Here is a 16933-nt window from a genome sequence, read left to right on the forward strand (position 1 = left end):
GTATTGACTATCCAAGTGTCTAGGTTTTTAGTTGTTTCCTTCTAGCTAGACCGGAATTGTCCTAAATCCTTCTTTTTCTAAACACTAAGTTCCCATTGACTTAACATTGACTCTCGCGTGTGTGTAAAGACACTGCACGCGCCGCCTGTGGGCCTCCTACTCCTAACCCAAGGGTCAGACAGTGTAGCCCCAGCGATTCTCTAGGCTCCTTTTCCTTTTCTCGTGTATATGGTTTGCTTCGCCCCTAGGGCCTGACTGTATTTTGTGAAACTTAAGGTATTCTAACTAAGTGTCTTGTTATGTGCTTTGGCCTCTGACCTCATAAAGAGTTCAGAGGAGTGTGTTAGTAAATAACTACATATATATTTTATATATATCCTGTGTGGTATCCTTTCATTTGATATTCAAGGGGTTACATATGGGAAAACAGCTGGCTTTACACGCCCTCAAGAGTCTTTTAGCCTAAGGCTGTTCTGTCCACGCTACCACTAGGATAGCTGGTCTATAAGGTTGACTTACAACCATCACCATAAGGGTTGTTTGGACTGGTACAAGGTGCTCACTAGAATAGTGAACATCATATACCAGGCCAACTTCTCACATTGGTGTGCAGCGGTTGGGATTAGAGCTTGCTGTTATTTTACCACTTGTAATCTTGAGATATCGTTTAAAAGATCACATAGGTACCTGTAGGTACATATAAAAACAAGTCTTAGTATACTTAAGTTCTACTGAACTTAGCTGTTGTAGAGCCTGGGCCTAGCACACCCTGACTACAACTCCTAGATAGGTTCTGTAGGAAAACAAATAGTATAGGTAGGTGCAACACCACACCTCACTAGAAACCATGTCTCAGCCATTGAACCCCAGTGGTTCTCTGCCTGCAGAGGTAGATCCCTTGGGGACTGCCTCAAGATATGAAGCCTTAGCCTTCCAAGAATTGAGACAATTGTGTACTTCTAGAAGGCTAAAACAGGGTTCAAACCCTACCCTCAAATTCCTAGTTGAGCTCTTAGAAGAATATGATGCTCAAAAGACACCTGACTCAGGTGCTTCAGGTAGTGCAGATGAAGTCCTTCCCTCCACAGATGATACTGTTGAACCAGAAGATGAGGAGGGAGTAGAGGAAGATTCTGATCTTGAGGAAAACAGCCAGGTCACAGTCAGGAGACTTAGCCAGGCTAACCTAAGCATACATGGGAGCCAGTATGGGCAGCCCTCATACAGACCCCCAAGTGGGCTTATCCAGGGGCAGAGAAGAGGAAGATCCCCCTCAGGGGAATCTCTCCACTCTCAAGCTTCAAATGGCTCTCATGGCCCTGCTCAGAGAGAGATGACCTCTCCTCAGAGAAGGGAACATGAGGCCAAAATGAGAGAAGCTGCTCTGAGGATTGAGAGGCAAGAACTTGAAGTTGCCTTGGCCAAAGAGAAGCTTGCTCGTGCTAGAGAGCAAAGAGAGAGTGGGTTAGAACCCACTGGTGGCAGCAATATCCCTAAGAACAAAAATAGGTCCTATGAGAATAGACACCTAAGTAAGATTGTGCCCCCCTACAAAGAAGGGGATGACATCCACAAATGTATAACTGCTTTGGAGAGGGCCTGCAAAGTGCAGCAGGTACCCCAAAGTCAGTGGGCAGCAATCTTATGGCTCTCCTTTTCAGAAAAAGGTAGAGACAAGCTCCTCACAGTTAGTGATGGGGATGCTAACAACTACTCTGTCCTGAAGAGTGCTCTGATTGATGGGTTTGGCTTAACCACTGAACAGTACAGGTTGATGTTCAGGGATACCCAGAAGACACAGACTCAGGACTGGACTGATTTTGTAGATTGTGCTACTAAGGCTCTGGAGGGCTGGTTATTGGGCAGCAAAGTACAGGACTTTACAGGATTGTATAATTTGATTATGAGGGAGCAGATCTTTAGTAATTGTCAAAACCAGCTTCTACACCAGCACCTGGTGGACTCAGATCTGACCTCTCCACAAGAATTGGGTAAGAGGGCAGACAAATGGGTCAGAACCAGGATTAGGCCTAAAAATCAGGGTGGTGACCAGAAGAAAGATTCTACCAAGCCTCAAGAGAAAGGTGGGGATAAATCAAAAGACAAGTCCTCCACGGGGCCCCAAAACTCCAATGGTGGGGGTGGGTCCCAAAAGACTTCCTCTAACCAAAAGAAACCTTATTGCCATGTCTGTAAACAGCCTGGCCACTGGAAGACTGACAGCAGTTGCCCAAGGGCCAACAATAAGGAAAACATTCCCCCAAGTAATACTCCCAGACCTCCTGTTACTGTTAGTAGTAATCCCCCAGGTGGTGGGAGTGCCCCCAAGAACTTGGCTGGGTTTACTTTGGGAACTCAGGTGGACTCTGGCCTAACCAGGTCCCCTTCCACAGCTACTCTTGTCTGTGAAAATGGCATGGGATTTGCCAACTTCACTGCTTGTCCCAACACTTTGGGCAAGTACAGACAGGAGCCCCACATCAATGGCCAGAAAGTTGAAGCCTACAGAGACACAAGGGCTAGCATCACTATGGTGACTGACAGTCTAGTCCCCTCAGGACAACTTTTACCTGGGTTCAACTATCAGGTGACTAACATTGATGGAGTGCAGAAAGATCCTCCCATGGCAGTAGTAAATCTCAGCTGGGGATGTGTCACTGGCCCTAAGAGAGTGGCAGTGTCTACAAACGTGCCTGTAGATTGTCTACTGGGGAATGATCTAGAGATCTCAGCCTGGGCTGAGGTAGAACAAGAACCCCATTCCAAAATGGTAGGCCTTCCAGAAAAGGTTAGTGGGGCTGTGATGGCTACAGCCCCAGCTCAAGCAGAATTCCTTCCTAAAGAGGTTGAAAGGGCTGTGATGGTCACAGCCCACACCCAAACAGAGTTCCTTCCTGAAAAGGTTGGTAGGGCTGTGATGGTCACAGCCCAAACTCAAACAGATTTTAGTGTTGTGAAGCCTGAAACTATGGATCACTCCACTCAGACAGAGAGCATTGGGTAGGGAGAAAAGTCTCCCTCTCACCAGACATTAGGTGAGAGTCAGCCTCCTCAGGGAACTGACCCTACCCCTTGTGAAGAAACTGCCCCAGAGGTAGCCAGGCCTGGCCTGACAGAGCCTCTGATGTCAGTGGACCCTTCCAAGCTTCACGACAGCACCTGATTGCTCCTCGACGTCATCTGGTTCCTTCCTGGTTCCATCCGGTCACTGGCTAGTGACCCAGACTCTGTCCCCTCTGCTTTCAGGTCCTCTTCATCCTAGATCGACCCTTGGATCCACCCGGACATCTTCCTCCTGGTCGCCTGCAGCATCTTTCTTCACAGGCTCCATAGACTTCAACGGTGAAACCCGACACATCTTTACACCTATGCACCCGCTTCCTGTGGGTGAGGTAACGCGAGTACTTCGGTGCTCCCACGGGTATTGACTATCCAGGGTGTCTAGGTTTTTAGTTGTTTCCTTCTAGCTAGACCGGAAGTGTCCTAAATCCTTCTTTTTCTAAACACTAAGTTCCCATTGACTTAACATTGACTCTTGCGTGTGTAAAGACACTGCACACGCCGCCTGTGGGCCTCCTACTCCTAACCTAAGGGTCAGATAGTGTAGCCCCAGCGATTCTCTAGGCCCTAGGCCTTTCCTTTTCTCTTGACGTGGTACTTATACCACTTTCTTAGTATATGGTTTGCTTCGCCCCTAGGGCCTTGCATCTATTTTGTGCAACTTAAGGTATTCTAACTAAGTGTCTTGTTATGTGCTTTGGCCTCTGACCTCATAAAGAGTTCAGAGGAGTTTGTTAGTAAATAAATACATATATATTTTATATATATCCTGTGTGGTGTCCTTTCATTTGATATTCAAGGGGTTACATATGGTAAAACAGCTGGCTTTACATGCCCTCAAGAGTCTTTTAGCCTAAGACTGTTCTGTCCACGCTACCACTAGGATAGCTGGTCTATAAGGTTGACTTACAACCATCACCATAAGGGTTGTTGGACTGGTGCAAGGTGCTCACTAGAATAGTGAACATCATATACCAGGCCAACTTCTCACCGGGCCCACTTAAACTTCAGGTCCCACTGCAGAGCCCGCATCCGCCACCTGGCGTGATGCACCAGAAGGATGCAGGAGGCCATCAGCCCCAGAAGCCGCAGCGTCAACCTGACCGAGACTCGGGATAACAGCTAAAAGAGCGGAATCAGAGCCTGAATATCCTGAACCCGCTGTTCGGGAGGATAAACCCGAAACTGCGCAGAGTCTAGATTAGCTCCGATGAAGAGGAGCTTCTGAGAGGGGCACAGGTGTGACTTCGGCACATTGATGGAGAACCCCAGCAGGTGCAGGAGGTCGGCTGTAGTCTGAAGGTGGCTGACGACTGTCTGGGGCGAGCCCGCCTTCAACAACCAGTCGTCAAGTAGGGGAAGACTGAAACCCCTAACCTGCGCAGATGAGCTGCGACCACCGCCATCACTTTCTCGAACACCCGTGGGGCGCTGGTAAGGCCGAAGGGGAGCACGGTAAACTGAAAGTGCTTGAGGTCTACCGTGAACCGCAGGTAACGCCGGTGAGCCGGCAGGACGGGGATGTGGAAATAAGCGTCCTGCAAGTCCAACGCTACCATCCAGTCTCCCGGGTCCAGGGCAGCAAAGACCTGAGCCAGTGTCTGCATCTTGAACTTCTCCTTTCGGAGGAAGCCGTTGACGTTCCGCAGATCCAAGATAGGGCGTAGGCCCCCTTTACCCTTCTTGGGTACCAGAAAGTAGTGGGAGTAACAACCACACCCTACTTCTGGCCCAGGAAAGCGCTTGATGGCCCCCTTGGCCAAGAGGGCCATAACTTCCTCTTACAGAAGTTACAAGTGATCCCCTGACACGCGGCGGTACTGCGGTGGCATGGCTGGAGGGGTCACCTCGAAGGGGAGGGAGTAGCCCCTTCGGATGATTTGCAGCACCCACCTGTCCGATGTGACAGTGCGCCAGTGGAGGTGGTGATGGCGAACCCTGCACCCCACTGGCGTCACATGGGCCTGAAAGCTCGGACTAGGAGGGTTTCGAGGCGGATGCTGCAGGAGTAGGTGTGGACTGGCCTCGCCGTTGTCCCCGATCGCCGCCACAGCGGTTTCCACGTCCGCCACCGCGCTGGATGATAGTCTGCGGCCCTTGGCTGGCAGGACGTGTGGCGGCGCCCCTTCTTTGGCCTCAAAAGGGGCGAAAAGCAGCCGTTTGCTGGCGTGGGGCCGAGAGGCCCAAGGACATGGCCGTAGCCCTGGAGTCCTTAAAGCGCTCAAGCGCATGGTCTGCCTTGTCGCCATAGAGGCGACGGCCATCAAACGGCATGTCCATAAGGGTGTTTTGGACATCATCCGAAAAGTTGGCGGACCTCAACCAGGCGTAGTGACGACTCGCCACCGTTGTTGCCATCGCTCTGCCCAGTGAGTCCGTGGTATCCAGCCCACACCGGATGGAATACCGTGCCGCATCTCGACCCTCCGCAAGGGCTTGGGCGAGTTTAGTCCGGACCTCCTCCGGACATTGTGGCAACACGTCCGCGACCGTGTCCCACAGAGAGTGGGTGTAACGGCCCAAGAGGCATGCGGTGTTGACTGATCGCAACCCTAAACTCAGGGAGGAGAATACCTTCTTCCCGTATTGCTCATACCTCTTGGATTCCCGATGACCAGGCTCTCGGGGATGGGGTGGGTAGACAGGAAGCAAGGGTCGACCCGGAGCCGGGGCGGTGGTGCCTGGCCACGTTCCTATCTACAGGCGGACCTGTAGCGGGCTTGGACCAAGTGCCCAGAAGAACGTCTGACAAGGCCTCATTAAAAGGCAGCAGAGGTTCGGCCGAGCTTGCCTGCGGTTTAAGGACCTCAGTGAGGAGGTTAGTCCTCACGGCCGCGACGGGGAGCTCAAGGCCCAAGGCCTTGGCAGCCCGCGTCAGCACCACACTATAGGCAGCCCCCTCCTCCGTAGCCACGGTAGGAGGGGAGACAAAACCAGTGTCGGGCGAAGTGTCCATAATACTGGCCTTCCCAAGCTCCCCTGTCCAGTCCTGAGAAGACAGACACTCACATGCCAGAGGGTCCTCAGACCCCTCCCGATCCTCCTTGTCACCCATCACCTGGTACTCAGGTTCAAAGGATAGGGCCGGGTCATAGAAGTAAAAAATCTCCCATCGGCGTCGAGAGCGGCGCCGGGCGGCGCCGCTCCGATGCCGGACCCAAAGTAAGGGCAGGACCGGGGACGGCGTCGTCCTGCGACGGCGCCGGGCGTGACACCCTGTGGGCCGGCGCCGGCGAGGTTGTGAGGTCGACCTGCGACGACCTGGATCTGGAGTCGATCCGTCGGGGCCCGGCGACGTCAGGACCGAAGTCGCCAACGGCGCCAAAGCACCCGACAGCACCGGGGCCGAAGCACCCGGCCCGCATGGGGACCCAATCGGGGCCGCTGGGCCCAAAGGCGCCGCGGAACCCAACTGAGGAGCGAGCGACCTCATGGCCATGAGGAAGGACTCGATCTCCACCGGCGTCGCGTGCTGCCCAGCGACCGGCGGGTATGGAGCAGGCCTTGACTCCTGCGGAGCCGCGTGGGCGGTGTCGCCCGAACCCCGGCCGCATCGCGCGAGCGTCGGGGGAGTCAGAAGAGCGATGTCATCTCTTTGACTTCTTGTGCCTCTTACCTGAGGACTTTGAGCCCGAAGATTGATGAGGACTCCCGGAACTGTGGTGACTCCGGCCCCGCGACCGGTCCCTCGATCTCCTTCCGGACCGGGACCTCGAGCGGCGCGGGGCTGACTGCCGGAGCTTGAGTCGCTTGCGGGACCGCTCCCGTCTAGCTTTGGACGTCAGGGCCTGGCAGTCGGAGCAGGACTTGTCGTCGTGGTCTGGGCCCAGACTCTGAAGACAACGGCGATGGGGGTCGGTAACCGACATCAGTCGGTTGCAATCGACGCAGGGTTTTAACCCGGGCATCCCTACCGGCACCGTCGGAGTCGAGAGACTTCGAAAGATGATCAAAAAGGATCGAAAAAGTTAGTCAAAAATTGACTAGGGTACAATTTGTTCCGGATCGGCGCTTGCTGGCGCGGAAAAAAGAAGAACTGACGTCAGCACGCGAGGGCGGCGTCTAAGTACTCCAGCGACGTTATCCCGGCGCCGGCGACGACGGACGCGGAGCCGCAGACGACGCCTACCGACGTGCAAGGGTACTACTACACAAAAGTTTCCGGATCCAGTCTGACGCCTGGGGATATTCTAAGGTAAGGAATCTAATACTAACCTGTTTCTTTCAGATATTAATCGCAACAGTTATCTTGACATTTTTATTACTGCCCAAAACCTGGGAGCCCAAGATACTCTGCAGTAGGTGCCTTTAAATGGTAAACACATTGCTAAACACAGCGCCCCCTTGAGGTCAGCGCACCCTCTCCAGGTCAGTGCCCAGTGCGGCAGCACCGGCCGTATCGCCCTACAGCCGGCACTGCTTGGAGTGGACAACTAATGAGTTTCAAATGGAAGTCTGCTAGAGCAGGACACCAGCAACCCTATTCCAAGTGCAGAAGTTATGCTGATGCGGCTGGTAGTGCGGCCTTAATTGTGAAAAGTAATGCAAGAACACAGCACTTCCAATTTTTCCCACATGTAAATTTCACCAGAAAAATATGGTGAAATGTGTGAGATAAATACAACGTGTAGGAATCGATGAGGAAACAGTGATTCAGGAATGAATAAACAGATTTACTAGGCAGCAATTACGTAGGCTTCAAACCTGATTTGGACCCATATGGATAATGGAGGTCGAAAGGCATTCCAGGGGGACAAACTTGCTCCCCAGCCTACTCCGGATTGAGATGTGATGCGGTGCAGACCTGGAAACCCTAAAGCTTTCAGAAAATGTATATAAACTGCTGAATATACTGACTTTCTCAAGTGATACATCCTCTGGTATCTAGTCCTGCTTCTGGGCAGTAACACTTTCAGAAGTTAGATTGAGGAAACTGAAAAGAATTCACCCTTCAGAGATTATTGGCTTTGCATGGACTTTGACCGATGTGTCACAGATGCTATTTGTAGGAAACAATATTTTTATGAAATAAATACAGCTATATCAATAAATTCACAAACAACTGCTTCAACTGGTATGGACCACTTTCTGAGTGTAAAGTCTAGCCGCGGAATAGAACATAAAAATTGGTGCATGTCGAAGATGGTTCTTGAAAACCTGAAGAAAGTTTACAATACCTGCATATGAAGACTAGAGATTCGGTATTGGAATCATGATGCAGAAGGCGAACTGGGTGAGGGATGGGAATATAGAGAACAAACATGGAGAGTTGTTTGGGATGTAAGAGGGGGAAAGCAAGCACTGGCGACATTATGTAACAATATAAACGCCTATAGTTGTACTCTCATTTCAGGACATTCTGGCTGATGCACGTAGCCCACAATGAACTAGAATATTGTTTTGGCTCATGTTATAAAATCATTACAACTTTTATATTAAAAAGCAAGTTATCAATAGATCAGTGGCGGATCCTAGGCTAAGGCGGCAGAGCGTTGCCCCACTGACAGGAACAGCAAAGAAAGGAAATAATAAAATGATAATAACAGAATGTTATTATCCTTTTATTTTTTCCTCCTTCTGTGGCAGTGCATGAAGTGGCGGGTGGAGCTTCAGGGGATGAGTGGTAGAACACTCCTGTGCGCAATCACTGTTTGGTCGGCCCTCTCGGGCCACCCAAAACAGTCATGTACACTTCCCTGTTCTCCTTGCAGGCTGCATTAGAGCCTGCATGGAGAACATGTCCACACCTCCAGCCCCTGGCTGAGTGACATGTCATGGCACTCAAACCAATCCTATCGCTGCATTGCAGCGTTGTGATTGGCTTTGGGGTGGGAGTCTGGCTGCCTACTTCCTGTTCCAACCTGGAGGCGCACACAGACGAGCAGGAGAGAAGTTTTATTTTATTTTAACCAATTTCTGGTACTCTCACTCGTTGTTCCTGAATCTCTAAATGACAGAGACAGTGTTCAGTATAAGTATAGGTATCGGTTCAGTATAAGTATTATAGTCCAATAACGTCTTATCCTCCATAACGGGCGCTTTTCAAAATGCTTTGCTCAGGTAGCACTGTGGTGAAATCCCAAGACCCTCAGTTTATAGAAAAGCATAAGAAGCAGACTAGAAACATGAAAAAAATTGCAAGTCTTATGAGTGGACTGGACTGAAAGACAGGACTTATAAGCTTAAATAAATGCTGAACAAATCGTGGAACTAAGGGTTGAATAAATAACATGAAGAGAAAAGCCTGGCACTGTTTTCATTAAAAAATAGAATTGTTGCACAAGCAACAAAGTTTTATCTGCTTTGTAATTTGTGGATCAGCGAAGCCAAAGAGGTACAGAGGCTGGAGAGTTTAACAAGGGAACCCGATCTTACTCTGTGGTAGATGATGGACAAAGCATGCTTCTAGATTTCTCATTGTATATAAAAATCACATACTCAGTGCTAAACATGGTAACCTTAATTTTTGACACATATATATCAACAGACTAAATATATTAACCTCTTTAAGTGAAATTTCTTCAGGTGTCAAATCCAGCTTCTGGTTGACAACATCAGAAGACGGTGGGGGGAAGAAACCAAAAAACAACTAACATTTACAACGAGAAAAACTTATATCTGCTTCTAATTTTACACTTTGCTTTTTCAAATCCATAGAGCTCTATCTCTTGTACTTCCGAGTTTATCCAGTAGTTGATTGCAATTGTGGGAGGCGCTCTGGCTGGCAGCTCAAAGAGAATTTTGAGAAAAGGACTAAATACTCCCTCAAGAAATTGATTGGGCTGAATGGAAATTGGTAGCTTTACAAGCATTCAAATAATTATCTGGGCATATATTTACTCATTGAAAATAGCAGATGCAGGTAGGAGAGGTTGTACTAGGTGAGGAGGGGGGATTTCGAGAGACGACCACGAGGGGAAATTATTTATTTAATTTTCCCTCGTGGTCATCTCTCGAAATCCCCCCTCACCTGGCCCCACCGCCCCACCACTCTTACCTGCAGCGGTCGCTGTTGGACGTCTCAGGGAACCAATTGGAGCAAAGAAAATGTTAGCCCAGTCGGAGACTTGATCTGACTGCTAATGAGTGGGGTACCTCTATACCCCCATTCCACCCCTCCGACCCCCTTTTTGACAGTAAGAAGCTGTTCGGAAGTGGAACCTTTTCTAGGGAAGATAGCACGAATCATTGAAACAAGAAAGCCTTGAACAGACCTCAGGCCTGTGTATCAAAAGCGGCGGAACGCATTTTGGCTGTGCAGATCTTCAAGATGATTTATATACAAATAGATGACTAATCTACTTCATTGAAGAATTTAGAATGCTTACCTAATGAATTGACGAATTTCAAGGCATGTAATATAGAATGTTTAGCATTTGTAATCAAAAAGTATTTATTTTATCATGAGGCGGTGGCTTACTCACCTCCCAAATGGGAATCACTTACCAACTACTATACAACAGTGTAATGGTACTGTAGGGCTCTCATACTTTAGATCAAAGGAGTGGCACCTGCTATATCTTTCTCGTGAGTATGTGAGGGAAGAAGAAATGCTGGATGAATCCATGGAAAGAAATATTTGGATTGGGAGACAATGTAATAATACTCTAAATTGTGGGCGGCCATTCCACCCCTGGAGTAAGGTAGGGTAGTATCAGCATTGCTCAACGTATTCTAGCCTTTTTGTTGGCCTATGCAAAAGTAATACAAATGGAGCAGATTGTGCTGAAAAGGGTGTTTGTAAGGGGCAGTGGAGCAATTACAAATAGGTAAAGCAGTCTGGGGAGGAAGAATGCTAGAGAAAGAATGAGAGGAGCCTAGTGTATTGTCTGCTGCTTGATTTTGTGGACTGTTGGGCCATAATTAGCATGTAAAACTAGAGCAGAGTCTCGGTGTATTTTTATACCGAGATAAAGGGTTGAATTATGACACCAAAACATGGGGAAGTTTATAATTTATTGGGATACAGTGCACAGCAGTGGACGATCATGGACTTATCCCAGTTAATTTGAAGTCCAAAGAATTGTTCAGGTTTAATTATCTCTCCTAGAACTGGGTTTTGGTTATCCACAGGATAAACCTTTTACAGTATTATGTCTCTGGCATATAAGGATGTGAGGAAGGCCTGCTGTGACTTTTGAATAGCAATTGACAGCTGAAAAATAGCGTGCCGGACCCTATAATTTAGCACACGCGCAATGATAGGTCTAGATGGTGCTGCTGGAGGAGGGCAAACACCCAGGGATCGAAGCACCCTTACGACTAGGGACATAAATAGGTTGCCTGTGCCAAACATGAATGAGGAGCATCTTTCCTACAAACAGTTCCATCAGGCCAACAGTCATAGAATGCGGGACCCCCAAAATGTGCAAATCATTGTGGAGAGACCATGGCTCGAGATCTTTATGTTTGGTGCGTGTTACGTTTAAGGATTAGTACTTCCATCAAGTCATTGATGCATTTTGAAGTATGCAGCTGGGCCATCCCCCAATTCAGATATGTCAAGTTCTGCGACATTTATATGTTCACCAGATCTGTCCAGGTGGTGCTGCATATAGACAGCTCGCGATATAAGTGTATACATTTTTGTATCTGTTGCCTGCAGGCTACTTTGCATATTTAGGAGCAATGTACAGATATATGGGGAGCCTATGTTGGTGCCCCCCTCACCCTTAGGGAGAGAGGAGCCATCCTCATCAACATTTTGCTGCTGTTTTTTTTTCTCTTCAAAAACTGGTCATGGACTGCTGATGATCAGTTTTATCCATTTGCTATGCTGCGGGCTGGTAAGAAAATGGATCAGCGCCTCTGCCAGAAGTCAAAGTGCCGCAGCAAGCCCTGCGGTCCAAGATTTGCCAGGAGAATAATGAGGGGCACAAACCCAGATCTCAAGGGGCCTACTGCGTTAAATTACAGTTGAACATGATGGTGGATAATCCAAACAATCTATATTAGGGTATAAACTCTAGGCCATAGAATGTTCCATAGTGCTAGTGTTAATGCAGTGGCGCAGGGATGGCTCACCTATAAGCGCGGGTACAGCCCGAAATGCCACGGGACAGTTGACTCAATCCAAGCCCCTGTGTTGAGGCAGGTGGTCACACAGTGGTCCGCACACCTTGCAGCGAGTCAGCATGCCACAGCAGCCCCTGTGCACCCCAGCTGCGGCCACAAGACTACGGTAGCCACAGCAGCACCCAAACCCGGACGGTCAGCCTCTCACCCTGCTGTGCCACTCCACCCCCCCCATGACAGACGCCAAGATCTTACTGCTGCTAGGCCTACTCAGGTCCCAGGAAGTAGGATTGTAGCCCGCAGGAATTCACAAAGAGGCACCTCCGGTGGCCCGAGCGGTTGTTGCGGGCATGCCCCAGCCACACTCCACAGCACACAGCTCTGGTTTACAGCTGTCCAGGCATGCCTACACACCACCTTTCAGCACCCTGCAGAGGGTGGTAGTCAGTCTCCATCGACTAGCGTCAGGTAAGTGACTGAGGCAGGTCAGCGGACGACCTCCCCAGTGGAACACACTAGGCTGCAGTTTCGCAAGACCATGACTGAATTCTGCTAGGAGAAAGTATCATTTCCAAAATTGGTTCTGTGGTACCACACTGTAAGCAGGAATAAGAAGAGCGAGTACCGTTTAGTGCATGTGCCTTTCAGGGTGAGCCCGAAATGAAACACTTTTAAATGTCAGAGAAACTTGCAGAAACACAACCTCTCCATGGAACTCACCATTCTAAGCTATGAATATGTTCATACCTTGGATACCTTGGGTGGGCATTCTGTTACTAATTTGTGGTTGTCTAGGTCATTTTTCATGAATCTCTAAATGAATTTGAGGAGGCCCAGTAAACAAACTGAACACCACTATTAACTCATCACCCATAATGTGCAATCATAAATATACTATGGCAAAATATTTTAAACTGGGTTTATGCAACAGCAAATACATATTCAAGAATCACAGATCAATGGCAGTGATGATTTATATATACGAGGAAGTGAATGTGTTTAAGAGGCTGCATCATGGAAAAGACGAAAAAGGGCCTTGGAGAGATGGTACTTCATGTCTGAGGAGTGGACTTGACTAAAAGAGCAAGAGTCATAAAAAATTAATAAGGGCTGCCTAAATCAAAGAACAGAGGGGGTATGTGTGAAGGGAATAGCCGGGAACAGAAACTAAGTACCCAAGTCTGTGCACAAGACTTTAGTGTGTGCCTCAGCAAAACAAAGATGGTCGTGAGTGTGGAAAATCTAACCTTGGAACCAAGCCCTCGTCTCTCGTTGATAATGGGCAAAGGGTATCTCTAGTTCTCTCTTAGCATGGTAAGCATGAGCAAATCAGTGCCAAACAGGATATTCTTCAGCTTTTCACAAACATAGATCAACAAACTGAATATACTAACCTCTTCAAGGGATTTTTTCTCAATTTTCTGATCCAGCTTCTGGTCAGCAACATTTGCTGTAGGTAACTGGAAGAAACAAACAAAGAACTAACATTTACAACAAGATAAAATTGTGTGTGGGGTAATTTGGCATTTGGATTTCACAAATCATTAAAGTTTATCTGATGTGGTCACTGGCTTTCTAATGCCTTACCTCCTTACATTGGGGATGGAGTCATAAGTGCAAGTGAGAAAATAATTCTAAGAAATAGAGCTATGGAAATACCTCCAAAAGAAATACATTTGGGTGATGGAAAATGGACAGGTGTATGAGTAGTCTAAAAATTGTAACAGTATATACCTAACATAAAATATGATGGAATGAATGATTACAATTAGTCTAACCACTGGCAGTCGCTTTGTGTAGCATTCCAACCCATCATTCTTTTGTCCACCATGCTATTTCAGATTAAACCCAGTGATATGCAAAATAACGATTGGCTGAGACTCAGCCCCGAGTAAGAAAACAAGTTACGTGTAACTTAGGTTCCCCAGTATTGGTACTTTCATAGATTCCCATGCTTTGTATCATTCCCTGTCGTCGGAATGGGAGCCTCGGTAATAGAAAAATACCATCGCAGTAGGTACAAAAGTGAAAGACAGGCCTAGGCCTCATCTCATTTTGTAGCCTATCCGCCTCTTTTTGTAAAAGAGACCAAAAGATTTGCAGCAACCAATCAGAGTAGCCTCACCCAATAGAACCCTCCTGAGAGAGCCTCAGAGCCTCAGATTTTCGTAGCCGTTGTGTAGAAGTAATTACATTTGCTGAAGGCTGAGCTTTCCCAGGAGAAGCGGCGGGTGGGCGCATCGGAATCTATGAAAGTACCAATACTGGGGAACCAAAGTTACAGGTAAGTAACTTGTTTTCTTTCCCCATTATTGGACGTTCATAGATTCCCATGCTTTGCATCAGAGTAGCTAGCAGTAAGCCATAAATGCACATTCTGTTACATGCATATCAGCATAACACATCATAAACATTATTATGAAATACCAAATGTGCCATAAAGGAAGGAAGGATAGAAAAGAAAGCTCACCGCTCATTGGAATAAATTCCTCAGGACTGCTTGTCCGACTGCTGTATCACTCCTTGTAGAAGAATCCAAACAGTAGTGTTTCGTGAAAGAATGGGCACTGCTCCACATAGCTGCCCTACAAATATCCTTAATGGGGACACCAGAGAACAGAGCCGTAGATGATGACACTGATCTCGTAGAATGAGCCTTGATCCGTCCCCTCAGCCGCTTCCCCGCTGCTTGATGACAGAAATGAATCGTGCTGGCAATCCAACGTGAGATCCCCTGCTTTGACAGGGGCAAACCTTTCCTTGGAGCGCTAAAAGCGACAAAAAGTTGCGAAGTCTTCCTGAATTCCTTCATACGTTGAAGATAGAACTTCAAGCATCTTTGGACATCCAAAGTGTGGAGGGATCTATCCGCCCGAGATGAAGGTCGAGGAAAGAAAGTCTTTAGTACTATAGGCTCATTTAGGTGAAAATCCGAAGGGACCTTTGGAATAAATTTCGGATTTGTCCGTAAGATCAAAGCCTCTTTTTTGAACTGTAAGAAAGGCTCAACAATTGTGAGAGCTTGAAGTTCCCCAACTCTCATGGCTGATGTTATCGCCAGAAGAAAAGCAATCTTCCAGGACACAAACTTCATGTCCGCTCTATGTATTGGTTCAAAAGGAGCCCTCATGAGATGGGCAAGGACCAGGATGAGTTGCCAAATTGGAGGAGGAGGTCTTACCGGAGGGAAAGCCCTGAATAGACCCTTGAGGAATTGCATGATCACCCTCGCGGACCATAAGAAGAGCCAGAGGTTGTTCGCCTGAACCTCGAGATCGCTGCCAGATGCACTTTAATGGAAGAATGTTGAAGTCCTGACTTGGCCAAAGTCAATATGTATGGTAAGATTTTATGATGAGCTGAAGTAAAAGGATGAAGATTTTCCTTTTGGCGCCATGCACAAAAGCGCTTCCATTTTTCATGATAGGTCCTATTTGTACTAGGAGCCCGAGCTAGAGCTAAAATGTCCTTACAATCTTGAGGGATATCTAAAGCATTGAACTCCCGGAGCTCAGGAGCCAAGCTGTCAATTGGAGAGAGCTCGGGTCCGGATGCATCACTTGGCCCTGGGACATCGTCAGCAGAGTAGGAATTGGACGCAGGAGAATTTGTTGATCCTGAGATAGAAGGAGGAGCTCTGTGAACCAAAATTGGCGGGGCCAAGCTAGGGCTATTAAAATCATGGTTCAGAAAAGGGGGTGGTGATGAACAGAGTGCCTGAATTAAGCAGACCACTCTTACCCAGTCCAAAGATCAGGGCTTGATCCATCACCGTTTTTTAGCTCACTGCACCATCCCAGCTCAGAACTTGGCTATATGCAAATTAGTCTGTTCCTGTCCCAGTGCATGATGGGAACAGGGCAAACCAAAATACCAAGCCAATTCTTATACTGGGAAGGAAATAAGCTACCGGGGACCGGTTTCTGGCATTTCAGCCTCGTCAGCCCGGCTTGCTTGAATCCTGATGGTGCAATGAGCAAGGGACTCACATCTGAGTATACCCTTCCACGCTTATGGTGGACAAAATGATTTAGAAAAGGGGGTGGTGATGAACAGAGTGCCTGAATTAAGCAGACCACTCTTACCCAGTCCAAAGATCAGGGCTTGATCCATCACCGTTTTTTAGCTCACTGCACCATCCCAGCTCAGAACTTGGCTATATGCAAATTAGTCTGTTCCTGTCCCAGTGCATGATGGGAACAGGGCAAACCAAACTACCAAGCCAATTCTTATACTGGGAAGGAAACAAGCTACCGGGGACCGGTTTCTGGCATTTCAGCCTCGTCGGCCCGGCTTGCTTGAATCCTGATGGTGCAATGAGCAAGGGACTCACATCTGAGTATACCCTTCCACGCTTATGGTGGACAAAATGATTCAGAAAAGGGGGTGGTGATGAACAGAGTGCCTGAATTAAGCAGACCACTCTTACCCAGTCCAAAGATCAGGGCTTGATCCATCACCGTTTTTTAGCTCGCTGCACCATCCCAGCTCAGAACTTGGCTATATGCAAATTAGTCTGTTCCTGTCCCAGTGCATGATGGGAACAGGGCAAACCAAACTACCAAGCCAATTCTTATACTGGGAAGGAAACAAGCTACCGGGGACCGGTTTCTGGCATTTCAGCCTCGTCGGCCCGGCTTGCTTGAATCCTGATGGTGCAATGAGCAAGGGACTCACATCTGAGTATACCCTTCCACGCTTATGGTGGACAAAATGATTCAGAAAAGGGGGTGGTGATGAACGGAGTGCCTGAATTAAGCAGACCACTCTTACCCAGTCCAAAGATCAGGGCTTGATCCATCACCGTTTTTTAGCTCACTGCACCATCCCAGCTCAGAACTTGGCTATATGCAAATTA

The 16933-nt window shown here is 48.1% G+C and overlaps 1 protein-coding gene across 17 annotated transcripts in view; it reads right to left on the reverse strand.

Annotated features, from left to right (window-relative positions):
- Window positions 1-16933, reverse strand: part of LOC144823305 (uncharacterized) — a 559034-nt gene that overhangs the window by 103880 nt on the left and 438221 nt on the right. For all 17 annotated transcript variants that reach the window (XM_078681830.1, XM_078681822.1, XM_078681741.1 and 14 more), the window contains one exon: window positions 13470-13535. In XM_078681830.1, the coding sequence (XP_078537956.1) occupies window positions 13470-13535 (66 nt within the window). The remainder of the gene's footprint in view (window positions 1-13469; window positions 13536-16933) is intronic.

Source organism: Lissotriton helveticus, chromosome 1_1 (genome assembly GCF_964261635.1).
Source record: "Lissotriton helveticus chromosome 1_1, aLisHel1.1, whole genome shotgun sequence".
NCBI lineage: Eukaryota > Metazoa > Chordata > Amphibia > Caudata > Salamandridae > Lissotriton > Lissotriton helveticus.